The sequence below is a fragment of the Cervus canadensis genome, chromosome 3 (assembly GCF_019320065.1).
Source record: "Cervus canadensis isolate Bull #8, Minnesota chromosome 3, ASM1932006v1, whole genome shotgun sequence".
NCBI lineage: Eukaryota > Metazoa > Chordata > Mammalia > Artiodactyla > Cervidae > Cervus > Cervus canadensis.
Genome location: NC_057388.1, coordinates 72,243,753 through 72,270,907, shown reverse-complemented (window position 1 = coordinate 72,270,907; position 27,155 = coordinate 72,243,753). Strand labels below are relative to the sequence as shown.

The 27,155-nt window shown below is 48.8% G+C and overlaps 1 protein-coding gene across 1 annotated transcript; it reads left to right on the top strand.

Annotated features, from left to right (window-relative positions):
* Positions 1-2,998: 2,998 nt before the first annotated feature.
* Positions 2,999-26,356, top strand: RAMP3 (receptor activity modifying protein 3). The gene is made up of 3 exons (XM_043463436.1): positions 2,999-3,152; positions 21,006-21,138; positions 24,712-26,356. The coding sequence occupies exons 1-3, from the start codon at positions 3,089-3,091 to the stop codon at positions 24,965-24,967; spliced, it is 453 nt and encodes a 150-aa protein (XP_043319371.1). The 5' UTR covers positions 2,999-3,088; the 3' UTR covers positions 24,968-26,356.
* Positions 26,357-27,155: the final 799 nt, after the last annotated feature.

Genomic DNA, 27,155 nt, shown 5'->3' with positions numbered 1-27,155 from the left:
CGCCACTGGCCTTCCAGACCTCGTCAGCTTGGCCCAGAGGAGTTGGCTGTCTTATGAGTGGGGGCTTCTGTCCTTTCAGGAATCCAGGCTACATCCTGTCCTCCCCTTAAGGGCAGATTGCTTGTGGATCAAACAGCGTCATCCTCAGGCAGCCCCCCGGGTCGGTCAGCATCCATTGTCATGAGTGCTGACCCTCACCCACCTGCCTAGGGTGTCCCATTACCCAGCCTCCACTGCCCCACGTTCCCTTCTCAAGCTCATCTTTCCACAGGGACAGCCCCTCCTGTTTGCCTGGGAAGGTCCCATGCTCACACTCCTGCTCCCAGACCTAGTGGTATACACAGCACACTCATGTCCTTCCTACTATCCTGGGGTGATCGGCTCTGGCTCATCCAGGACCTCGGGGAAGCCAGAGGAATGTCGGGGTGAGCTCTCACCCCAGGGCCGCCCACATGGCAGCTCCTTGTCCAACAGGCGGCAGCTTCGAGTAGCAATGAGCCACAGCCTCAAGTCCTAGCCCTGAAATTTCCATAATGTCTCCTCTTCTGCCGTCCAGAGGCCCCAGCAACCGCTAATGCCAGTGGATTGGATGGTGGGGGGCAGTCTAGAGTCTCTGATGACCTTTGAACCATCTCTCTGGAGTGGGGAGGACCAGCTGACTTGGGGCAGAAGAGACAGTTCTGCATTGGGGTGGGAGTGTGGGGGGTGAGGGGGTGGAGGAGGCCAATGGGAAGAAGCAGCAGGGCGGGGCCACAGCAGAAAGGCCCCTCTGGGCCTCCCCCAACCCCCTTCTCACTACCTGCGTGAAACCCCCTCTGCCCAGCAGACACGTGCTCTCTCAGGGCCATGGCACGGGGCCTAGGGAGCAGAAGCCAGGGCCCTGTCTCTCATGGACTCCCTCTAATGGGGACTGTGGGCCTCGGGAGTTTGCCGTGGGGCACAGAGGAGCTCCGTGGGGGTAAGGTGCGAGGTCCTGAGTCTGCAGGATGGGGGAGGGAAGGGCATCCCAGACCGGGAAGCAGCTTCATCCAGGGCCCTGCCTCCCAGGATGCTGGGCAAGTAAGTACTGGTCAGCAAGTCACAGCCCCAGGCTGGAATGGGCTTCAGGGTACTGTCTGGTCTGTCCCCCATCTGATGACCCGTCCCCCGTTCCAGCCTGCTAGCTGCGTGCAGTTGCCTGCGGGGTCTGACCTAGCCTCTCCCGGGGAGTGGTGTTGCCCTCAGTGAGTCTGCAGTCTCCTGGGGACACTGGTGGACACCAGGACCGCGCTCTTGGCTCGTCTCCCTTGGTGCGGGGCATCTGAGAAGTGGTGGCTGGTGGGAAGCACTGAACTGGGGGTAGCCCCTACATCTGTGTCCCCCACCACCTTGGGCAGAAGGCAAGCAGGAAGAGTGGTCAATTTTAACTAGCTTTAAGTCTCCCTGGAAATAATTCCAGTTCTAATCAGAAAAAGCACAGAAAACTTTGGTCCCGTATTAAGGGGGCTTTGTAATGCAGGAGGAGAAGGCAATGGCAGCCCACTCCAGTACTCTTGCCTGGAAAATCCCATGGATGGAGGAGCCTGGTAGGCTGCAGTCCATGGGGTTGCTAAGAGTCGGACACGACTGAGCGGCTTCACTTTCATTTTTCACTTTCATGCATTGGAGAAGGAAATGGCAGCCCACTCCAGTATTCTTGCCTGGAGAATCCCAGGGATGTGGGAGCTGGTGGGCTGCCGTCTATGGGGTCACACAGAGTCGGACACGACTGAAGTGACTTAGCAGCCACAGCAGTAGCAGTAATGCAGGAAAGGTCAGTTAGGCTCCTTTGTTTTGGATGCTTGCACTAGAATCCTCCAGCACCATCTGTCTTCAGGGCAGGCTCATTACCTGCCTGATACTGCTCAGAGGGCAGAAGCCTTGTCCAGGTGGGGAGTTCACTTGCTCCATTCCTCTGACGTGGGAAAGGCACAGGCTGAGAGTAATTAATCCCTAGGCCTTCCTAGTCCTGCTTTCCTGAGCCCTCAGATGAGGCACTGCTGGTGGCGGGGGAGTGGACTATGGGCCTCAAAGGGCAGGGGGTCTCTATCAATCACAATGTGACCAGGTGTCCGTGGGGCCAGGGTCTGTGCTAGGGGCTGAGGGGGACAGAGGTGACCAAACCAAGGGAGGTGATCTGTGGTTGAAGTACCCTGAGGCCCTCGCTCCTTCCCCTGGGAGCCCATGACACTTCATGAAGCAGGCCCTGAGGGGTACCCAGTCACTCTCTTGGCCCTCATTTTGTCCCCTGAGGCCTCCAGAGGGCCTCGGTTCTAGCCGTGGGCAGTGGGGTGTGTGTGTCAGTGTAGATGTGTGCATGCCCCCCTCTCTCTGGTCCAGAGGGGTGCAAAGGTTCTTGGCAGAGTGAAGCCCCAGGAAGGTATCCTAGGGCCTGAGGCCCATGAGAACTTGGGGATCCACCCTGAAGTCCCCACCTTGCACCTCCTCACAGAGATGCCTCCACCCATGGCCAACTTTCTCCCCATGGGGCTGCCCCAGCACCCACTTGCTCCTTCCCCGGTCTCCCATGACAGCGAGTCACACAGCCATCTTCCTCCAGACACGTTCCCGGGCTCCTTTGTGGGCTGGGGTGAGGGTGGGTGCACCTGCCGGGTCCCACCCACTCCCTGCCAGGCTCCCACCCGCCTCCCAGCCTGCTCCCCAGCCCAGCTGGACGCCAGGTCTTCTAGGACCGCACCCTTAGGGCAGAAAGAAGGGGGCTTGCGCTGGGGAGGGGATGAGTCCTGGGGGAAGGACCGGTCAGTGAGGGGAGAACACGTCCTGGGGGATAGGACGCATCCTTGGGGGGCTCGTCATAGGGATGGGAGCGTCCTGAGGGGCAGCGCGTCCCGGGGGAGCGCGACCTGATGGAGGCACCTGCTGGGGGGAGGGAGGCGCTTCCCAGAGGGCGGAGAGCACAGCCTAGGGGCAGGCACCTGCTGGGGGCGGGCTCTCGGCGGCCCCTCCCCGCCTGGGCTCCGTCCCCCGGGCGCCCCCAGCCGGACGCAGCTGCACCGCGCGCCGCTGGACGTTGCGTCACAGCTGGACCGCGCGCGACAGCTGGCCAGCCATGGGGACAAGAGCGCTGCGGTGCCCCCACTTTTTCCCACTACTGCTGCTGCTGCTGCTCTGCGGTAAGGGGACGCTGGGTCCGGCGCCGGGGCGCCCCAACCTCCTCGCGGGTCGTGGGATCCCCGCGGCCTTTGGCATCCTGCCTCTGCACCTGGCTGCTCCTCCTCCTCAGCACCGACCTGGGCCACCCCGGCGCGCCAGGCTCTGGAGGAACTGTCCCCAGGATGCTCCAGCTGATGGTGACGGACCGGGCTTGGAAGGAAGGCGAAGGGTCTCCCGCTGGCTGTGCTTCGCCAGCGGGCTCGGCCAGAGCCAGCTGCTCCCTGCTGCGATGTCCCCGGCCTCGCTGTTCTGGGGCTGGGGACCGGCGGGTGTGTCCATCACCCTCCTCCCTGTGAGGCAGTGTGCTCCACGTCCGGGGCTCCTGCGTGCACAGCCGGCGCAGGGGTGTGGATGAGACGACCAGAAGTGGGAGTGCTAGATCTTCCCTCCTGTGTCTGTCCTCTGAGGACAGTGTTTCAGTGTGAGTGTGTATCCCTGTGTCTGGAGCAACTGGCTGGAGGGGGCAGAGGGCGGCTTTCTGAGGTTTCCCCTCCCAGATCCTGGGAAGACACGTTGCTCACAAACTGGGAATGGATTGAATGAAATGCTTGTTTCGAAAAATCCTTCTAAGGAAATCATCCAAGAACCAGTGAGAGGGTATCCATGTTTGGGGAGGGCTTTCGTGGGAGAGCCCGGTCAGTTCTGAGAAGGGGAAGCCCTGTCCTTGGGGGACCACTGTCCCCTGGGTCCTTTGGGATGCTCTCTTGTTCTCACTGGCCTCAGTTTCCCTGACTGTAAGATGTAAAGTTGGGCTTGTTTGCATTGCCACTGTCAGCTTCCATGACCTGGAATTTGGAAAAAGCTGCTTAGGCCCATTGGCATCTTGAACTCCAGGTTATCTTTCCACTGGTGATGTCTGGGGTGGATAAAGTAAGACTTCATTTCATGTTCAGGGGTTAGAGCCCTAGGGTTAGCTGGATTTTTGTGTTAGAGGAAAGAGTGATTGGTGGCTTCCAGAAATCAGGAGATCGGGAGCACACTGATACAGGATTTCAGCAAGCTTCAAATGCAAAGCCCTTGGATGAAGATTTTTTTTTATTTTAATTTTTTTATTGGAGGATAATTACTTTAAAGTGTGCTGGTTTCTGCCTTACAACCATGTGAGTCAATCATAATTACATATGTATCCCCTCCCTCTCCCCCTTCCCATTCCACCCCTCCAGGTCATCACAGAGCACCAGCCTGGGCTCCCTGTGTTACATAGCAGCTTCCCACTTATTATCTGTTGTATGTATGTCAGTGCTACTTTCTTAATTCATCCTCCCCTCTTCTTCCCCTGCTGTGTACACAAGTCCGTGTTCTATGTCTGGATGGAGATTTTTGTTCTTGTAATGGGAGAAGACTGATTCATTACGACGGAAACTGAGGCTCTCTTTGCCCGCCTACAGCAGGGAATTGAGAAGGACCAAAGGCAGGCCCTGTGGAGAAACCTTCCATGTTAATAGCCTTGGGCTCATGTTGGCGTGGTTCTGGGAGCCACCTCATCTTGTCTCATTGGACCCAGTGTCCCTTGCCCATGGAACCTGGGCTCAGGCTCCCCAGCCAGGGTCAGGGTCCAGGTCAGCCCCTCAGCAGATGCAGTCCAGTGCTGGCCGCATCAGAGTGAGGACCTCAGGAACTGGCTCCTGACTGAGTCAAGGAGATGCACAGAGGGCAGACCTGCTCATGGGCACATACTGCATTGTCATACATGGGGCGGGGGCCATATCAGCCCCGGAGGCTGCTGCATCTTGAAGGAGGGTTCCAGGGCTGCTCTTGATGCTGACACCCCGCCATCCCTGAGCTGCCTCTGGGCGGTACAAAGTGGGTACAGGGAGCTGGGCTAGCAATGGGGCTGTTCCTAGTGATCATAAGGGCCCATTGAGGACAGGCTCTGAAGGGCCCATCAGGGAAGGTGCTTTGAGAATTACAAACCCTAATTCAGAAGCACGTGCTGCTGTGCAGGGTCCTGGGGTCGTGAGGTCCAGCAGGAGTCCACTCAGCCAGGGCTCTGCCTCTGTGCCTGTTACTGACCGGGGCTGAAACTGAACTCAGGTTTGACTGCTCAATGCTCAAAAATCAGTCTTCAAGACACAAGGGTTAGTAGGGGAAAAAATGCTCTATTCAGGAAGCCAGAAACCTAGGAAGATGGCAGCCTACCCAAATCAACTCCAAGTTGCCAACCAGGGGGCAAGAGCTTTTACAATTTTTTAAACAATAATTTCATGTTTTTTAAAATTTTATGTTTTTTTAATGTGGACCATTTAAAAAGTCTTTATTGAATTTGTTGACCAACCTAGACAGCATATTAAAAAGCAGAGACATTACTTTGCCAACAAAGGTCCATCTAGTCAAAGCTATGGTTTTACCAGTAGTCTTGTATGGATGTGAGAGTTGGACCATAGAGAAAGCTGAGTGCAGAAGAACTGAGACTTTTGAACTGTGGTGTTGGAGAAGACTCTTTTTTTTTTTTAAAATTTTTATTTTTTCCCCCAATTATTTTTATTAGTTGGAAGCTAATTACTTTACAATATTGTAGTGGTTTTTGCCATACATTGACATGAATCAGCCATGGATTTACATGTGTTCCCCATCCTGAACCCCCCTCCCACCTCCCTCCCCATCCCATCCCTCTGGGTCATCCCAGTGCACCAGCCCTAAGCACTTGTCTCATGCATCCAACCTGGACTGGCGATCTGTTTCACACTTGATAATATACATGTCTCGATGCTATTCTCTCAGATCATCCCACCCTCGCCTTCTCCCATAGAGTCCAAAATTCTGTTCTATACATCTGTGTCTCTTTTTCTGTCTTGCATATAGGGTTATCATTACCATCTTTCTAAATTCCATATATATGCGTTAGTATACTGTATTGGTGTTTTTCTTTCTGGCTTACTTCACTATGTATAATGGGCTCCAGTTTTATCCACCTCATTAGAGCTGATTCAAATGAATTCTTTTTAATGGCTGAGTAATATTCCATTGTGTATATGTACCAAAGCTTTCTTATCCATTCGTCTGCTGATGGGCATCTAGGTTGCTTCCATGTCCTGGCTATTATAAACAGTGCTGTGATGAACATTGGGGTACACGTGTCTCTTTCAGATCTGGTTTCCTCAGTGTGTATGCCCAGGAGTGGCATCGCTGGGTCATATGGCAGTTCTATTTCCAGTTTTTTAAGGAATTCCACACTGTTCTCCATAGTGGCTGTACTAGTTTGCGTTCCCACCAACAGTGTAAGAGGGTTCCCTTTTCTCCACACCCTCTGGAGAAGACTCTTGAGAGTCCCTTAGACTGCAAGGAGATCAAACCAGTCAATCCTAAAGGAAATCAGTCCTAAATATTCATTTGAAGGACTGATGCTGAAGCTGAAGCTCCAGTACTTTGGCCACCTGATGTGAAGAGCTGACTCATTAGAAAAGACCCTGATGCTGGAGAAGATTGAAGGTAGGAGGAGAAGGGGACAACAGAGGATGAGATGGTTGGATGGCATCACCGACTCTATGGACATGAGTTTGAGCAAGCTCTGGGAGTTGGTGATGGACAGGGAAGCCTGGCATGCTGTAGTCCATGGGGTCACAAAGAGTTGGATACAACTGAGAGACTGAACTGAACTGATTGAATTTGTTACAATATTGCTTCTGTTTTGTGCTTTGGTTGTTTGGCCTCAAGGCATGTGGGATCTTAGCTCCCTGACCAGGGACCCAACTTGTACCCCCTGCCCTGGAAGGCAAGGTCTTAACCACTGGACTGCCAGGGAAGTCCCAGGGCAAGAGCTTTTAAGGGAAAGCTTCAAGGATGTGCAGATGGGGGCTATGTGCAGAACAACCCTGCTCAAATTGGAGCAGCTTGTATTGTGGCTGCAGTTTGATCATCAGGCAGTTAGCTCTTTCTCCCTGGTGGTTTTAATATCTGTAAGACAACTCGGGAATATGTATTGGACGGTGTTATCTAAGTTCTTCAGGGAAGAGCTAAAGATTCTGAGACTGCCATAGGCCTAACTGCTATTTTTGTCACTCCATGTCTACAACCTTTCAGTCATTAATTCTTTTAAAAATATTTCTCTCTTTTATTTATTTATTCAGCAGTGCTGGGTCTTAGTTGCAGCTTGCAGTCTTTTAGTTGTGGCATGTGAACTTTTAGTTTCAACTTGTGGGATCTAGTTCCCTGACAAGGGATGGAACCCAGGTCCCTTGCATTGGGAGCATGGAGTCTTAGCCACTGGACCACCAGGGAAGCCCTACAATGTGTGTTAAATAGGCCACAAACAAGCTGTTTTAAGTTAGCGTAAAATTTGAGTTAAATCATGGAAGTCAGAATGACTTCCACATACCTTAATACATGAAAATTTCTTCTATCATTTTCCCCTTTTGATTGCAAGTCTTTCAGTAGAAAGCATTGATGATAAAACTATTTATCCCTTGATCATGTGTGCTGCTTGCCCTGGGTCTATCCTCTGCCTTGGTGCTAGTCCTACTTTTCATTTATATGTTTGCCTAGTTATCCATGTTGGAGGAAAACTAATCAGACATAACAAAGGACTACAAAGGTATGTTGACAATGGGACATTTTACAGGTTATATGTGTGTGCTAAGTTGCTTCAGTCATGTCTGACTCTTTGCAACCCTGCGGACTGTTGCCTGCCAGGCTCTCTGTCCACGGGATTCTCCAGGCAAGACTATTGGAGTGGGTTGCTGTGCTGTACTCCAGGGGATCTTCACACCCAGGGATTGAGCCCATGTCTTTTATGTCTTCTCCATTGACAGACTGTTCTTTGCCACTAGCGCCACCTGGGAAGCCCTTTATAGGTTACACATCTTACCAGTTATATCAAGATGTCACACAAATGTTGTACATGCACTTCAGGCTGTAGACTTAAAGCAAGCAGGATATATGTCATGAGTAGTTATACTCTGACAACTTTACTAGGTCAATTTTTCGTTTAATGCTCTCCATGAAGTTTAATAAACCAAGTAATTTGATTAGTTTAATATTTCTGTCAGAGATGCTTCAGGGGCCATTTGGAGAACTCAAAGTTAGCTAGAGAAGGAAACCTAAAATCTCTTATCAAAAATAGCTCAATATTCCAGGAAACATTGCTCTTTTAACAGAGTTAGAAAACCAAACTCCAGTCTTGTATTAGTTTACTTTTGATAATAAAATTCATTTATTTTATTAACTTCAATCTAATCTTATTCAATCCTGACCATGCATAAAACTTTTCTTAAGATTCCTTTTATATAAACCTCCACGACTTCTGTATTCATGTAAGTTTGTTCCTTATCTTTTCCCCATCTAGAAACAATGAGCTCTAGGGCAAAATTGTTTTTCTTTTCTCTTTAACAAAACTATCTCCATTCTTTTTTTAAAAAAGCTAAATAGCTGTGCCAGGTCTTAGTTGCGACACAGGATCTTTGATCTTTGATCTTCATCAGACATGCAAACTCTTAGCTGTGGCATGTGGAATCTTTGTTCCCGCCTGTATATGCTTAGTTGCAGCATATGGGATCTAGTTTGCTGATCAGGGTTTGAACCTGGGCCCCCTGCACTGAGACTGCAGAGTCTTAGTCACTGGCTACCTGACTTTAGTTTTCTTGCCTGAAGAATTCCATGGATGGAGGAGCCTGGCAGGCTACAGTCCATAGGGTCGCACAGAGTCGGACACAACTGACTACTATTTTTAGTAGTTTTAATTACATATTTATTATAATTTTCATCCTTAAAAACCCTAATCTCTAGCAAAACCCCAAAGGCAAGTAATTGAACTGTTTGTTATACTAACATTTTCTAATTGACAAACTTATAAACATGTTTTATAACATCCAAAAACATACATTTTTATAGCATAATTTCTCTCTTTAAAGTGGTACAAACATCTTTAGTTTTTTCTCTCCTAAGAAGACAAAAGATTGCTAGACTTGTATAACAATCAGTGTTCCAGTATTTTATCTTAAAAAAAATGACCTAGACTTCAATGAATTTTTATCATTTAGCTTAATTTAGCAAAACTCTAAAGTTTCAGGTTACTGAGAATCTGAAAAAATTAAAACATAATAATTTCTAAAGAGTTCGCCTAAAAACTTCTATACCATTTGCATTTTACTACTTATGACAATATCATCATGGCAAATCAATTTTTTTGTTGATAATTTTTTAAATAGATATAACATGAATTTATTGACTTTCAGTAAACCTTTGTATAAGTGAAGTATCATATGTAGTACTGATGACTCTGAAGACATATCTGTATTAATCAACAAATCTTAATACTGGATATTAATTTAATACTTAATAGTCTGTAGATCACATGAACCTGAAATTCATTTTGGTTAGTTTTTTGTTGTATTTAGAAATGTTTGATTTGTAAGTGCTCACTTTTCTTTAAGACAGTTAAATAGAGATCATAGATTAATTTTGGTAATATTATCCAAAGATAAAGACACAATTATGATGTGGCTTCCTGGTGGCTCAGACAGTAAGGAGTCTGCCTGAAGTGCAGGAGACCAGGGTTCAGTCCCTGGGTTGGGAAGATCCCCTGGATAAGAGAATGGCAACTCACTCCAGTATTCTCGTCTGGAGAATTTCATGGACAGAGGAGCCTGGCGGGCTAGGAGTCCATGGGGTCCTAAACTTACTTGCATTTAAAAAGCCTTCCCCTACCCCCCACCTTTTTTTTTTTTTCCTTTTGGCTTGAAGTTCTACTAATTAACCCAAGGCCTGCTGGCTCAGTTTCACGCCTTGCCCTTGACCAAACCGTTGGGTTTGGATATTACTCCCGGGATGCCTCTCTTGGCAGCAGCTCATCCCCATGATCATAAAACATTTAGTGGCACTTAGTCTCAGGTTTTCCCACTCTAGCAACCTAGAAAGGGCTGTTGTGACTGCCAGTTGGGCTTCCCTGGTGACTTAGCAGTAAAGAATCCGCCTGCAATGCAGGAGCTACAAAAGATGTGAGTTCGATCCCTGGGTTGGGAAGATCCCCTGGAGGAGGGCATGGCAACCCACTCCAGTATTCTTGCCTGGGAAATCCCATGGACAGAGGAGCCTGGAGGACTGCATTCCATGGGGTCCCAAAGAGTCAGACATGACCGAAGCCGCTGAGCATGCACGCATGCACGTGACTGCCGGTGGGATTCAGTCAGTTCAGTCCCCATAGCCCTGTGTGGGGGCCTAGGAGTGTGGAGTGGAGGACTGCATGTATGGGAAGCTCCTGCCAGCGCCTGGCACACATTCTGCGAGCACTTGAGTTTGCTAGCATCTCTGGCCCCTGGGGGCTCACTTACAGCACCACCAGACGGAGTACCTATGCTGGTGTGTCTGTGTATGCGCATGGCCCTGTCACTGTTTTTGTCACTGGTGGAGTAACGTCCTGCTGTCGAGCCATCTCCTGTCACATTGGATTCTGTGCACTCAAGCGGGCCCAGGAGCAGTGCTGGATATCAGGTACCCCAGTGGTTGCAAGGAGGTGCTTGGTTCAGAGGTGCCTTGGAGGTCCTCTGACGTCACTATATGGGGTCCAGGATGGGGAGGGAACTCGCCAGACCACAAGGGCTGAGGGCAGAACCTTCCAGACACTGCAGTGTCCCAGAGCCATACTGGCCATGGCCCATCACTGCTGAGCCCACCGAGGCCATGGTTGGCTTGCTGCTTGCTTGCACGGGAGGAGAATGAGAGCTCCTGTTTTTCATTTCCAAATGACTGGCCATAAAAGCCTTTTCTCTCGGAAATGCATCTGTATGGCTGTTTATCATCTCCCAGAGTCTGAAAGTCCCCTAGACAAAAGAAACACAGTCCTGCCTTTTCTTTGTTTCCCTGATGGAACCACTGAAATGATTTTCTATTCCAAGTTAATTCCTGAGACCTTTACTAATGCAGCTGGTAGCCTGAGTGGATGGCAGCCGTCTACCTTCTTGGTGTTGTCAGGAATCTGCATCTTTACCTCATTCTTTTTTTGTTTTTATTTTTAATTTATTGTTTTATTGAAGGAAAATTGCTTTATACAATTTTGTTGTTTTCTGTCAAACATGAATCAGCCATAGGTATACATATACCCTCTCCCTTTTGAATGTCCCTCTCACCTCCCTCCCCACCCCACTCCTCTAGGTTGACACAGAGCCCCTGTTTGAGTTTCCTGAGCCAGACAGCAAATTCCCGTTGGCTATCTATTTTACATGTGGTAATGTACGTTTCCATGTTACTCTTTCCATACATCTCACCCTCTCCTCCCCTCTCCCCATGTTCATAAGTCTATTCTCTATGTCTGCTTCTCCATTGCTGCCCTGTAAATAAGTTCTTCAGTACCATTCTTCTAGATTCCGTATATATGTGTTAGAATACAATATTTATCTTTCTCTTTCTGACTCACTTCACTCTGTATAATAGATTCTAGCTTCATCCACCTCATCAGAACTGACTCAAATGCATTCCTTTTTTATGACTGAGTAACATTCCATTGTGTATATGTACCACAACTTCTTTATTTATTCATCTGTCGATGAACATCTAGGTTGCTTCCATGTTCTAGCTATTGTAAATAGTGCTGCAATGAACAATGGGATACATGTGCCTTTTTCAATTTTGGTTTCCTCAGGGTATATGCCTAGGAGTGGGATTGCTGGGTCATATGGTGATTTTATTCCTAGTTTTTTTAAGGAATCTCCATACTGTCTTCCATAGTGGCTGTCTCAGTTTACATTCCACCAACAGTGCAAGAGCTTCCCTTTTCTCCACACTCTCTCCAGCATTTGTTGTTTGTAGACTTTTTGATGATGGCCATTCTGCCTGGTGTGAGGTGATATCTCATTGTGGTTTTGATTCGCATTTCTCTAATAATGAGCGATGTTGAGCATCTTTTCATGTGTTTGTTAGCCATCTGTATGTCTTCTTTGGATAAATGTCTGTTTAGGTCTTTTTCCCACTTTTTGATTGGGTTGTTTGTTTTTCTGGCATTGAGTTATATCAGCTGCTTGTATATTTTGGAAATTAATCCTTTGTCAATTTTTCATTTGCTATTATTTTCTCCCATTCTGAGGGTTGTCTTTTCACCTTGCTTGTAGTTTCCTTTGCTGTGCAAAAGCTTTTAAGTTTAATCAGGTCCCACTTGTTTGCTTTTGTTTTTATTTCTGTTACTCTAGGAGGTGGGTCATAGAGGATCTTGCTTTGATTTATGTCATCGAGTGTTCTGTCTATGTTTTCCTCTAAGAGTTTTATAGTTTCTGGTCTTACATTTATTTATTTATTTATTTTTCTGGTCTTACATTTAGGTCTTTAATCCATTTTTAGTTTATCTTTGTGTATGGTATTAGGAAGTGTTCTAATTTCATTCTTTTACATGTAGCTGTCCAGTTTTCCCAGCACCATTTATTGAAGAGGCTGTCTTTGCCCCATTGTATATTCTTGCCTCCTTTGTCAGAAATAAGGTAACCATAGGTGCGTGGGTTTATCTCTGGGCTTTCTATCTTGTTCTGTTGATCTATATTTCTGTTTTTGTGCCAGTACCATACAGTGTTGATGACTGTACCTTTGTAGTATAATCTGAAGTCAGGAAGGTTGATTCCTCCAGTTCCATTCTTCTTTCTCAAGACTGCTTTGGCCATTTGGGATCTTTTGTGTTTCCATGTGAATTGTGAAATTTTTTGTTCTATTTCTGTGAAAAATGCCATTGGTAATTTGATAGGGATTGCACTGAATCTGGTAGATTGCATTTGGTAGTATAGTCATTTTCACAATATTGATTCTTCCTACCCAGGAACATGGAATATATCTCCATCTGTTTATGTTACCTTTGATTTCTTTCATTAGTGTCATAATTTTCTGTGTACAGTTCTTTTGTCTCCTTAGGTAAGTTTATTCCTAGATATTTAATTCTTCTTGTTGCAGTGGTGAATGGGATTGATTCCTTAATTTCTCTTTCTCATTTTTCATTATTAGTATATAGAAATGCAAGTGATTTCTGTGTATTGATTTTGTATCCTGTAACTTTGCTAAATTCACTGATTAGCTCTAGTAATTTTCTGATACTGTCTTTAGGGTTTTCTATGTACAGTATCATGTCATCTGCAAACAGTGAGAGCTTTACTTCTTCTTTTCTGATCTGGATTTCTTTTATTTCTCTTTCTTCTCTGATTGCTATAGCTAGGACTTCCAGAACTATGTTGAATAATAGTAGTGAAAGTGGACACCCTGTCTTGTTCCTAATCTTAGGGGGAATGTTTTTCACCATTGAGAATAATGTTTGCTATAGGCTTATCATATATGGCCTTTACTATGTTGAGGTAGGTTCCTTCTATGCCCTTTTTTTTTGAAGAGTTTTAATCATAAATGGGCACTGAATTTTGTCAAAGGCTTTTTCTGCATCTATTGAGATTATCATATGATTTTTATCTTTCAATTTGTTAATATGGTGTATCACATTGATTGATTTTCATATACTGAAGAATCCTTACATTCTTGGAATAAACCCAACTTGATCATGGTACATGAGCTTTTTGGTGTGTTGCTGAATTCTCTTTGCTAAAATTTTGTTGAGGATTTTTGCATCTACATTCATTAGTGATATTGGCCTATAGTTTTCTTTTTTTGTGTTGTCTTTGTCTGGTTTTGGTAGCAGGGTGATGGTGGCCTCGTAGAATGAGTTTGGAAGTGTTCCTTCCTCTGCAATTTTTTGAAAGAGTTTTACAAGGATAGGCATTAGCTCATCTCTAAATGTTTGATAGAATTCTCCTGTGAAGCCATCTGGTACTGGGCTTTTGTATTTTGAGAGATTTTTGACCACAGCTTCAATTTCAGTGGTTGTAACTGGGTTGTTCATAATTTCTATTTCTTCCTGGTTCAGTCTTGGAAGATTGAACTTTTCTAAGAATCTGTTTGTTTCTTCCAGGTTATCCATTTTATTGTCATATAGTTGTTCATAATAGTCTCTTATAATCCTTTGTATTTCTGCATTATCTGTTATAACCTCTCCTTTTTCATTTCTAATTTTGTTGATTTGATTCTTCTGTCTTTTTTTCTTGATGGTTCTGGCTAAAGGTTTGTCAATTTTGTTTATCTTCTCAAAGAGCCAGCTTTTAGTTTTATTGGTATTTACTATTGTTTCTTTCTTTTTCATTTATTTCTGATTGGATCTTTATGACTTCTTTCCTTCTACTAAGTTTGGGATTTTTTTGTTCTTCCTTTTCCAGTTGTTTTAGGTGTAAAGTTAGGTTGTCTAGTTGATGTTTTTTGTGTTTCTTGAGGTAGGATTGTATTGCTCTAAACTTCCGTCTTAGAACTGCTTTTGCTGCATCCCATAGGTTTTGAGTTGTCATGTTTTCATTGTCATTTATTTCTAGAGATTTTTTGATTTATCTTTTGATTTCTTCAGTAACCTGTTGGTTATTTAGAAACATGTTGTTTAATCTCCATGTGTTTGTGTTTCTTACAGTTTTTTTCTTGTAATTGATATCTAGTCTCGTAGCATTGTGGTCAGAGAAGATTCTTAATACTATTTCAATTTTATTAAATTTACTGAGGTTTGATTTGTGACCCAAAATGTCGTCTATCCTGGAGAATGTTCCATGTGCACTTGAGAAGAAGGTGTATTCTTCTGCATTTGGATGGAATGTCCTGAAGATATCAATAAGATCCATCTCATCTAATGCATTATTTAAGACTTGTGTTTCCTTATTAATTTTCTGTTTTGATGATTTTCATTGGTGTGAGTGGGGGTGTTAAAGTCTCCTACTATTATTGTGTTATTGTCAATTTCTCCTTTTATGTCTGTTGGTGTTTGTCTTATTGAGGTTCTCCTATGTTGGGTGCATAGATATTTACAGTTGTTATGTCTTCTTCTTGGATTGATCCCTTGATCATTATGTAGTGTCCTTCCTTATCTCTTGTAATATTCTTTATTTTAAGGTCTATTTTGTCCGATATAAGGATTGCTACTTCAGCTTTCTTTTGCTTCCCATTTTCATGTAATATATTTTTCCATCCTTTCACTTTCAGTCTATGTGTGTCTTTAGGTCTGAAGTGGGTTTCTTGTAGGCATCATATATATGGGTCTTGTTTTTGCATACATTCAGCCAGTCTGTGTCTTTTGGTTGGATCATTTAATCCATTTACATTTAAAGTAATTATTGATAGATATGTTCCTATCACCGCTTTCTTAATTGTTTGGGATTGATTTTGTAGATCTTTTTTCTTCTCTTGTATTTCTTGACTATGTAAGAAGTTTGTTGTCCCTTTAACATTTGTTGTAAAGCTGGTTTGTTGGTACTGAATTCTCTTCACTGTTGTTTGTCTGAAAAGCTTTTATTTCTCCATCAATTTTAAATGAGATCCTTGCCAGGTATAGTAATCTTGGTTGTAGATTTTTCCCTTTCAGTACTTTAAATATATCCTGCCATTCCCTTCTGGCCTGCAGAGTTTCTGCTGAAAGATCAGCTGTTAAGCATACGGGATTTCCCTTGTATGTTACTTATTGCTTCCTCTTTGCTGTTTTAATATTTTTTCTTTGTGTTTAGTCTTTGTTAGCTTGATTAGTATGTGTCTTGGCATGTTTCTCTTTGGGTTTATCCTGTATGGGACTCTTTGTGCCTCTTGAACTTGATTGACTATTTCCTTTTCCATGTTGGGAAATTTTCAACTATAATCTCTTAAAAAAATTTCTCATACCCTTTCTTTTTCTCTTCTTCTTCTGGGACCCCTATAATTCGAATGTTGGTGCTTTTGATATTGCCCCAGATGTCTTTGAGACTAGCCTCAGTTCTTTTCATTCTTTTTACTTTATTCTGCTCTGCAGAAGTTATTTCCACCATTTTATCTTCCAGCTCTCTGATTTGTTCTTCTGCTTCAGATATTCTGCTATTAATTCCTTCTAGAGTGTTTTTAATTTCAGTAATTGTGTTGTCTCTGTGTATTTATTCTTTAACTCTTCTAGGTCTTTGTTAATTGATTCTTGCATTTCCTCCATTTTGTTTTCAAGGTTTTTGATCATCTTTACTATCATTATTCTGAATTCTTTTTCAGGGAGTTTGCCTATTTCCTCTTCATTTATTTGGACTTCAGTGTTTCTAGTTTGTTCTTTCATTTGTGTAGTATTTCTCTGCCTTTTCATTATTTAAAAAAAAAATTACTGTGTTTGAGGCCTCCTTTTCCCAGGCTTCATGGTTGAATTCGTTCTTCCTTCTGGTTTCTGCCCTCCTAAGGTTGGTCCAGTGGTTTGTGTGAGCTTGTATAGGGTGAGATTTGTGCTGAGTTTTTGTTTGTTTGTTTTTCCTCTGATGGGCAAGGCTGAGTGAAGTGGTAATCCTGTCTGCTGATGACTGGTTTTGTATTTTTGCTTTGCTTGTTTAGATGAGGCATCCTGCACTGGGTGCTACTGGTGGTTGGGTGATGTGGGTCTTGTATTCAAGTGGTTTCCTTTGTGTGAGTTCTCACTATTTGATACTCCCTAGGGTTAGTTCTCTGGTAGTCTAGGGTCTTGGAGTTAGTGCTTCCATTCTAAAGGCTCAGGACTTGATCTCTAAAACTCAATGAAGAAACAGCATGAACTTTCCAAAACCAACTATCTTATTTTCTTTGAAACGGCAGTCAATTCTGGCATTTAAAGACTTTCCAAGTATTTCATCCAAGGACTTGTAAATCTCACTTATCTTCTCAAAGGCAAACCTCAAGCTCACCAGAGAGGAAAGTTTTACTTCCAAGTCCCAGTCTTGGTACCACTGAGCCCAGCCCCACATCCCTCTTCTCTCCTTGGTGCTGGACTTTAGACAGATACCTCGCCACCTCCCATTCCCGTACCAGAAACTTTACCTCACTCTTATAACACTGGATGGATTGTTGGGTTTTGCTGGGAGTTCCTTAAGCCTGTGTGTCAGAAATGGTGCTCTACTTAACTGTCCCTCCATACCCTCATGGAGGTCACTTGACAGGTGTCCCATGGTGCCTGTCCTGTGCATCCTCATAGCACACTGCCCACTCCCCCCACTGGCAGGAGAAGTTATCCCAGGAAACTCGCCTCAGGATGTCACGTGGTCCTTGATGGCACATCCTCAACATGCTCTGGCCAGGCCCCTGCCATGTTGGTGTGTGGCAATTCTGGGATATATGGAGATTCTTGTCTATGAGGAAGGATGAAGGGAGAGGAGGAAGGAGTTCCAAGAGGGAGGATGTGCACGGGGTGGAAGGAGGAGAATGAGATGGAGGAGGAGGAAGCACTGAACTGGGTCTCAGTGATCTGACAGGTGTGGCTGGGTTAGGCTGAGGATGTCCAGATATTCCAGGTCTAGGGGTCCAGGCCCAGAAAATTAAAGTCCAGATCATCCAGGTCCATGGATCCAGGTCCAGTTGGGTTTTGATGGTGGTCCAGAGGGTCTAGATGGCCAGGTCCAGTTGGGCTGCACCTGGGAGGAGAGGCAGTATCAGTAGGGGCACACCACAGTGTGAGATCTGGCTGGCGCGTGCCCGTGGTGGAGGGTGGCACTCAGGAGACCCAAGTAGGATACCCTGCAGAGACTGTCAGTCAGACCCAGGAATGGGCACATGGCTGGATGTGGAGGACATTAAGTGGACTGGAGCCTATGTTGGGGTGCCTGTCAATGAGCTGCAGGAAAAGATGCCTGTGCAACAGGGTGGCCGGAGGGGAATGGAGCACAGGTGGCCTTCTCAGCTGCCTCCACACAGCCCGAGAGCCTGTGCCCCCCAGAGCCACTAACTCTAGGCCTGCACGGCCTGGACCCAGGGCTGCATGTGGGTTTGGCCCCCCACCCTGTTACTGAGCGAGTGGTCACAGGGACCTTGTCTTGTTGGGCTGTTGCGGGGCTCAGCGAGTTGGACCACACTTAGGACAGGGCATTCAGTGGACATTGGTCAGTACTGAAGCTGAGGGAAGGCTGGGAAGGGGCAGCCAGGCTAGTGTTCTTTACCAGAAGGGGAAACTGAGGCTCAGAGAGGAGAGTGAGTGCATCTGGGCTGGGAATAGAGTCATGGAGAACATGCAGGGCTTTTCGACCACCTCTGACTCCTCAGCTCTCCCATTGTCTGTCTCTTAACTCTGCAGAGTGTGGGCAGGGCCTCTCAGCACCTGAAACTTGTCAGAGATTAGCATCTTGGTGCTGCAGGCCTCCTGGCTCAGAATCTTCATTGCACAAGATCTCCGTGCCTGCGTACACGTCATTGTGAGCAAGCATTGCTTTCCCTACTTGTTTGCAGCTCTGGCAGCACATTGGAATCACGCAGGGGTGGGCTTTTTTTTTTTTTTTAAACAAATGCGAATGTTTGGTCCCAATCTCAGAGTCACCCTTGCCATGGGCCAGGGCTGTGGCCTCAGGGAGTGTGGGTGTGCAGGCAAGTCAGACACCTTTGTTCCACTTCACGTGGTCATCCTAAGAGACTCAGTGCTGAGAGGGGCTGGGAGGGAGGCCCCTAGCCCCAGAGATCTCCAGGTGGGCTCTGGTATGGTGGTCTGCACCAGCCTTAGAGGGGAATGGCTTTGTTCTGCTTTTGGAAGAATTGTATTACAATAGATTGTTTCCATCAAGGACTTCAGAATTGAGAGCTGTGTTAAAATAGAACTGGATCGACAGCCTGGGAGCACATGAGCCAGACCTGCCGCAGCCTGGGAAGGGGGCTGGGTGGCTGGGGGTCCAGGCAGAGTGGTGTGTGGGTGGGGCAGTTGTGGCCAGATGGAGACAAGTTGAAAGAGATGCATGACTATTAACTAGTGAAAACATCCAGAATCAGTACCACTCTCTTTTATAAAGGAGGACACACAGGCCCAGCAAGGTGAAGGGTCTGTCCAGAGTCACGCAGCAAACCAGTGACTCCAAGGGGTTGGGGCTGGGCATCTAGTGGCTGTGGTTAACTTCAGAAGGGCGCTCTCTCCCCACCTGCAGAGGTGGCAAGGCTCCTCTGTGAGGGGTGTCAGCTTCTGGCTTGGCTGCTGCTTGCCTGGGACTGCATGATGTGAAGGTTCTGAGGCTCAGGGCGCGTTCAGTGGGGGAGTGTGGAGTTTGGAAACCCACCTCTGCCTTCTGGTAGGCTTTAAATGCACTGGGAAGGCCTGCACACCTGGACTAGTCTGCCTTTGGGTCCAGCCTCCAACGTCACTTCTTCCCCTTTCACCCAACTACTGTTAATGAATTGAGTTTTTAATTATTATGGAAAGCCTCATCTCTGGTGATACTCTTGGCTCTGAAATATACTTTGTCCAGTATTAATGTAGCCATTACACATTTCTTTTGATTAGTGGTAGCATGGCATATTGTTTCCCACCTTTTGCTCTGAATCTGTTTGAGTCATTTTAAGGTCGGGTACATACAGTCTGTGATTGGATTTTGCCTTTTGATTTCATCTAACAATCCTTGTTTCATTTTTTGAATTTTGGCTATGCCATGTGACATGTAGGATCTTAGCTCCCTGACTAGGGGTCGAACCTGCGCCCCCTGCAGGGGAAGCTTGGAGTCTTAACCCCTGGACCACCAAGAAAGTCCTAACAATTTTTATTTCTTTATTGAGGTGCTAAGACCATTTACTTTCAATGTGATAATTTATTTATATGGTTAGTTTTAAATCTACCATGGTACCATCAGTTCTTGCCCCCACTTCTCTCTTTTTCTGTCTTCTTTTAGACTTTGTACTTTTTTCCACTTTTTATTTCTCCTTCCTCCCCTTTACTAATTGGCAGTAATTATTATTTTTTGGTTACTGTAGTGGTTGACTTAGGATTTGTAGTATGTATCTTTAACTTATCACAGTCTAAGTGATATTATATCAATTCATATATAGAACAAGAACCTTCCAAACCTTTCATTCCTTTTTTTCCCCGCCTTGGCTGTGCCACATGATTTGTGGGATCTTAGTTCCCCAACCAGGGATTGAACCCAGGTCCTGACAGGGAAGGCACTGAGTCCTAACCACTGGACCACCAGGGAATTCCCCTTTTGCCAATTTTTAAATGAGTCATTGCTCTTGTTTAATAGTCATAGGAGTTCTTTATATATTTTAGATACAAACCCTGTATCAGAGATATGATTTTCATATATTTGCTTTCATTCTCTGGGATGTCTTCACTCTTTCGATGGTATCTTTTGAAGCACAAAAGTCTAAAAATTTGATATAGTTCAATTTCTATATTTTTCTTTTGTTTGTATTTTTAGTGTCATATGAGAAGACTTCATCTTACACAAGGACACAGTGACTTTCTCCTATATATTTATTTTATTTAAATATTTTATTTATTCATTTTTGGCTATGCTGGGTCTTTGTTGCTTCATGCAGGCTTTCTCTAGCTGCAGAGAGCAATGAGAGCTACTCTCTAGCTGTGACATGGGGGCTTCTCATTGCCATTTTTCAAGTGGCTTCTCTTGTTGCAGACCATGGGCTCTAGGTGCTTGGGCTTCAGTAGTTGTAGTGTACGGACTTATTTGCCCCCATGGCACGTGGACCTTCCCAGACCAGAGATTGAACCCATGTCCCCTGCATTGGCAGGTAGATTCTTAACCACTGGACCACCAGGGAAGTCCTCTCCTATATTTTATCCCACTGGAACCCATCTTCCCTCAGCCTCTCCACTCCCAAGACCCCCATCTCTCTGCATGCTGCCTTCCCCTTGCCTGCTTCTTTTCATGCCTCAGTAGAGGACTTCTTTCTGTGACCCCTCTGGGTCCTGTCTCGGTGACACCTCAACATGGGTTCCTCTTTCTGCACTGGCTTCAACCTTCTTGAGTTACATGGAGGCCAAGGTGATGGCAGAAGACCCCCAGCTGACCTTGAGGGGCATCAGCACGTGCCTTTAGGGTCATGACGGCACCTAGCCTTCCTAGTGATGCTCACAACTCTCTCCTCTCTAGGGGAGTCTCCTCCGGTGGGTGGCTGCAATGAGAAGCGTATGTTGGCCATGCTGCCCCACTGCAGCAAGACCTTCGCCGAAAAGATGAAGAAGGTAGAGGTCTGGAAGTGGTGCAACCTCTCGGAGTTCATCGTGTGAGTGTCCCTGCCCGCGCCCTGCCCACAGTGCCTGTGCTCCCCAAGTTCCGAGGTTCATTCCAAGCCTCCCAGCCCCTCACTGACCACACTGGCTGCTCCAAACTGGACACTCCAGGTTGTGCATCCCCCACTCTTCTGAGGGTGGTCATTTCTCTGGGAACCACTGACACCCACTCCCCTTTCTGATTGTGGTTGGTGCCCTGCCCTGGGGTGCCTGCCTCTCTTCATGGTCCGTGCTGGGGGGACTTGTCATTTTGGGTTTTCCTCACAGCACCAGCCAGGGCTGGGTTGGTAGTCAGGACCATCGGACCCCAGAGAAACTGAGTCCCACTGGTTTCTACCTGGTGTGGTGGGGGCAGTGCCTCACCACAGAGGGCCCCACTTTCTGGAAGCTTCTGAGATATTTTTCATCTCCTGTGATCACACCCAGCATCAAGTGTCTAGGTACACCTAGGTACACCTAGGTCACCTCCTCGGAAATCACTGATGGCCTGTGCCTGCCTTCCGCAACTTCCCACTTAGAAGTCTCTGCCTGGCACACTGCTGGTGGCTGCTGCATTCATGTCCTGCGGGCCATGCCTGCTGGGACCCCTGGGTTTCTGTCAGCTGTATCAGCTGTTTCCACTGCAAGACCCTGGCCCCTGTGTTCTCTGTTCCCAGAGGCTGTTCTACGGGCTTCCATGGCCATCTCCCTAGGGGACAGTGGCTCCTTGTGGGCACATCCACAGCCCCCTCATGGACTCCACACATAGCTGTTCACTGAACCAAATGGAACAAAATTTCTGTATCTGCTGGGAAAGGGGACATGGGGTTCAGGAAGGCCTTGGCCAGGCTTCTTATTTTCCTTGGAACCTGATCTGAACGCCAAGCCTGGAGTGGACACACAGGGGTAGGGGTTTAGGGAAGAGGTGTGAGTTTCCTGTCCTGGGCCTCTGTCACCTGCTAAAGCCTCAGTGAGATCAAACAGACATCCAGCCCCAGGGCCAGAGGACAGTAGAGGGGTCAGCCAGGAGGGGTTCTTGGAGTTGAGAGAGGGGCCGATGTCTACTGGACTAGGGAAAAGTTTGCTGGTGGAAGAGGGAATCTGCCAGGGGCAGTTTGCCTGGCTTCTGGGCTCCACAGCCCAACTTTCCCCTCTGGACCATGGCTGTGTTTTCGCTCATTGTGAGAGTACCCCAGGGGCTGGAGGGAGGGTGCCCTGGGAGACAGACTGAAGAGAGGGCTTGGAAAGGCCCCGGGGTGACCAGAGTCGCTTGGGAAGAACAGAGCTTGTTGTGACCCTGGTTCCATGATGCCACACAAATGGCAGCTTCCTTGGGAAGAACACCTTGATCTTATCTCCAGTTTGAATGCAGGCTGATGAGTTAATAGCACCTGGGACCTGTGTGTGGAAAGGTGTGCATCCCTGCCTCATCTGCCTCCTCAGCCCTGGGAAGGGCGGGGTGCTGGGCTGTGGGTGTTGACTTCTGCAACTGTTGCCTTGTGCCTGAGTGCCTGGCCTTTGCTGTCTTTCATCATAACAACATTTTCTGTCACAATACAGTTAGTTCCCAGTGATCTTGAGAAGCAGCAAGCGTGGGCAGTCTGCACATGGCCCTTAGGTCTCAGCTCTGCCCAAGCCCTAGCCTTTGGGACTCACCCATGACCTCACTGAGAACCTACTATGTGCCAGGCACTTACCAGAAGTGTATTTACGGCACCTAATGTGGTCTTTTCACCAGGGTGGGAGCTTTCACCTAATGAAGTCCATTACCTTATTGGCTGAGAATTATGAACCCCATTTACAGGTGGAGAAACTGAGGCTCAGGGAGGCTAGGCAATGTGGGCAAAGTCAGGAGGATGGTCGGCCAAGCTGAGGTTGGAAGATACTGGTTCCACATCCTGAGCCCTAAGCTGCTATCTTGTGCTGTTTTCTGTGCATGGGGGTCACACGGGCCTCAAATCACCCTCCACCTCCTGCTAGCTTGTTGTCCACAGAGCAGCTCCCTCAGCTCCTTGTACCTTGTCTCAGCTGCAGTGAGCTCTGGGGCAGGTGGGGGCTCTGCAGGGTGTCGGGTGGCAGGCCGCCGATGGGGCCCAGTGGGAAGGGTGGGTCTTGGGGGTGACGGTTTGCTTGAGGACCTGGTTAGTGAGGTGACCCAGAGCCTAGACCCATCCCAAGGACCACATCACAGCTCTGCACATGGATTCCAGGCTGTAGCCTTTGTTTCCTGCTCTCTTTTGCCTTGTGTGGCTCTTCCTTGCCTGTGTTATAAGAGGGGTGCGGGCAGATGTGTGCCTGACGAACCAGCCAAATGTTTGGGCTGGGAAACCGGTTGCTCTGGGGCCACCAGGAGGAGTGGCGAAGGGTCTGGCTGAATGGATCCGCTGCCCTGTTTCCCACTGCCTTTCCAGGCAGAGATGAGGTTGTGGACAGGAAGCTCCTTGCAGGAAGCAGTTCCTTCCTGTCGCTCAGACCACCCTTCCTGGGTCAGTACCAGAAGGAGGAGGGTGGGTGCAAAGCCTAGTTCCTGTGGGGAGCTGAGGCAGGAACCCCTTCCTGCCCCATACCTGTCCTGTGTGAAGCACTCTGCCAGGCGGGCAGTGGTCGGAGCTGGCACACTGAGGCAGATATTCAATCAGCCCTCTGACCAGAGCATCTTAAACAATGGCTGCCAGTCTAGGTCAGCAGCCCCAGAGGCCAGTAAACCTCGGTCAGTGGGCTTTTGGGTTGAATTCTAGGGACGGCTAGTGGTAACCCTTGGTTGGCCGCACAGACCATCAGGAGCCTGCCTGTTTGATGGACGTGGCTCCTCATTTGTGGCTTGATAAGTGCCTTTCCAGGTTTGGTCAACACAGACAGGAAGACCCTGGGCAGAGGGGGTCCCTTGTGTCCAGTCAGGTGGGGGCTGAGGAAGGTGACTTCGGAGAGGAGGACAGGTTGGGGCTGAGCTCACAGGTGGGACGGCCCCCCCCCCCCCCCAGCCAACCTCCCCGCACCCAGTCAGGTAAATGAAGCCAGGTTAACTTGACTGGGAGACAGCTGGCCCTTGGTCTCAGAGAGATCTCCTCCCCTGGGAGGCCCATATAGTGGTCCTAGGTGAGAAGGGCCCTGCAGGCCAAGGGGCTGTGGCCTTTGGTCTTGGAGAAAGAGCCCAGGTTCAGAGTGTCCTCTGGAAAGACCTGGGGGTACTGGCACCCTGGGGGCTGAGTCCAGACCTGGGGTGTTGGGAGTTCCTTTCCTTGTAGGGAGGAGGTGACAGTGTGGATGACCACGATGAGGGCAGGGATGATGTATGAGATGCAGATGGCGGCATGGGGTATATTTTGGGGAGCTCATGGCCTCAGAGTTTCTTGCAGGGTATGGGGCCACCACGTGAGAGAACCTCAGGGCAAGGACGCCAGGGGCATGGATATCGCCAGACCAGCAGGCCCAAGAGAGGTTGTAGCAGGAGGCTACTCTTCCCATGTGGCCTGGGGCCATGCTGAGAACCGGTGGCCACATAGCACTGCCCCCCCACTTTCCTGTAAGTCAGGGCCAAAGTGAGAAGGGGTGGGGGAACTGAATGGTCAAACCCTCTGCCTTCATAGGTACTACGAGAGCTTCACCAACTGCACGGAGGTGGAGACCAACATGGTGGGTTGCTACTGGCCCAACCCCTTGACTGAGAGCTTCATCGCCGGCGTCCATAGGCAGTTCTTCCAAAACTGCTCGGTGGACAGGCAAGACTGGGAGGACCCCCCAGACGAAATTCTCATCCCGCTGATCACCGTGCCGGTCCTGCTGACCATCGCCATGACTGGTGTGGTGGTGTGGCGCAGCAAACACACCGACCAGGTGTTGTGAGGGCCTGGTGAGCCCGAGGGGCCATGCCCGGAGAGATAGAAGAAAGTTCTGCAGGGCTGATTGAGCTGGTGCTTCAGCTGCCCCCGAACACTGCCCCGGCGGTCTTGAGCTGGTGGTAGAGAAAACGTCCTGCGGCTGAAGCTTGTGTGCTGGGCACAGATCACCGCTGCTTTGCCTGCGCTGTCCCAGACTGGGCTGGGGCCTCTGGTGTTCCCAGTACCAAGTCCCTTAGGGCCCTGCCCTGGCCTGACCTTGACCCCGCCTCACAACTGACTCTACCCCGACCCAATTTCCCACTCTGACCCCACCCCTGGCCCTGGCCCCACCTCCTGCTCTGACTCCACCCCTAGTCCTGGTCCCACCCCTGGTCTTGGCACCACCTCCTACTCTGACTTCATGCCCAGCCCTGGCCCCACCTCCTATTCTGACTTCACCTCCCTCTCTGACTCCACCCCCGGCCCTGACCCCACCTACCACTCTGACACCACCCACCCCCAGCCCTGACCCCACCCCCAGCCCTGACCCCACCCTCAGTCCTGACCCCACCTCCTATTCTGGCTCCACCTCCCACTCTGACTCCACCCCCGGCCCTGACCCCACCTCCTACTCTGACTCCACCCCTAGTCCTGGTCCCACCCCTGGTCCTGGCCCCACCTCCTACTCTGACTTCATGCTCAGCCCTGGACCCACCTCCTATTCTGACTTCACCTCCCTCTCTGACTCCATACCCGGCCCTGACCCCACCTACCACTCTGACACCACCCCCAGCCCTGACCCCCCCCCAGCCCTGACCCCACCTCCTATTCTGGCTCCATCTCCCACTCTGACTCCACCCCGGCCCTGACCCCACCTCCCACTCTGACTCCACCCCCGGCCCTGACTCCACCCCCGGCCCTGACCCCACCCCCAGCCCTGACCCCACCTCCTATTCTGACTTCACCTCCCTCTCTGACTCCACCCCCGGCCCTGACCCCACCCCCACCCTGACCCCGCCTCCTAGTCTGGCTCCACCTCCCTCTGACGCCACCCCCGGGCCCTGGCCCTACCGCAGTGGCCCCGCTCTGAAAAGGTGTGCCTATTCCCATCTGGCTGGGGATGGGGCGGTAAAGAGTGTGGGAGGGGGCTTTTGTGGGTCCTCGCTTTGCAGGCCTTGGGTCCTCTTGATGGGGAGCCCACCTAGAGAGAATCTGGAAGACAGAATTGAACTGGGGGTTCCAAGGTGCCGCAGGACAGCTTGCGACCTGCTGTCCGTGGCCGCAGCTGGTGTGGGCCTCGGTAACGGGCCCGTCTGTGAGCAATGAGCCTCTATGAGCAGGGGCCTTGTGCGCTCTCCTGGTTGAGCTCTGTCTGCTGTCCTGTGCTTTCTGTGAGTAAAGAGTCCTGCTACTTCTGGGGTTTCCAGTTTTATTTCAGGGAATTCCCAGAGACCCTGCCCGGCCTCGTAGAAATGGCAAGTCCCCCAGGCCCATTTTACAGACAGGGAGTGATTGAGGCTCCAGGAGGTCAGAGGTCAGAGCAGCAAAGAGAGCCTCCCACCAGGGGAGTGTGGGCAGGTGGGAGGGATCTGCTATCCAGCTCTCAGAGGTTTTGTGCTTCCCACTGGCTCCCTGCGCTTTGAGGATGGAGGGGAGACTTCACCTGGGAGCAGCTGGTGGAGGCGCTTTGTCCGCAAGCCTCTCGCTGGTGGCGGTCCAGTTCTGCAGCCGATGCTTCCGAATGTGGGCGGTTGAATTCAGCACCCTCTTGCTGGGGCCCAGAAGTGCGGCCGTGGCTGTGAGTGGATGTGGAGAGAACCTAGCAGGGCAGTCCCTATGTCCTTCAGAGGCCCTGCTCCTCTTCCTGCCCAGAGGTGCAGGGGGTCCCCTGAGCTTGCTGGTTCCCTGCAGGTGCTCACAGGTGTAGATGCCCACAGGTGCAGGGACAGGATGGGAATCTCCTGGCACTTCTGGTTCCTGGGGCAGCTTCTGCCGAGGAACAGAGGCTGTGATCTCAATGTGAATCCACAGTGCCTCTGGAGCATCTCCCACCACGCAGGTCTCTGCCGGTCGTCTGTGGAGCTGGACATCTGCTGATGAGATAACCTGTGGAGGCACGGAGGGGCGGTGCTTTTGGGTTTCTGACCATCTCAAGCCTTTACAATGTTGGTTCTCTTCTCAGATGGTGCCCTGGGGGGCCCTGCAGCTGCGGA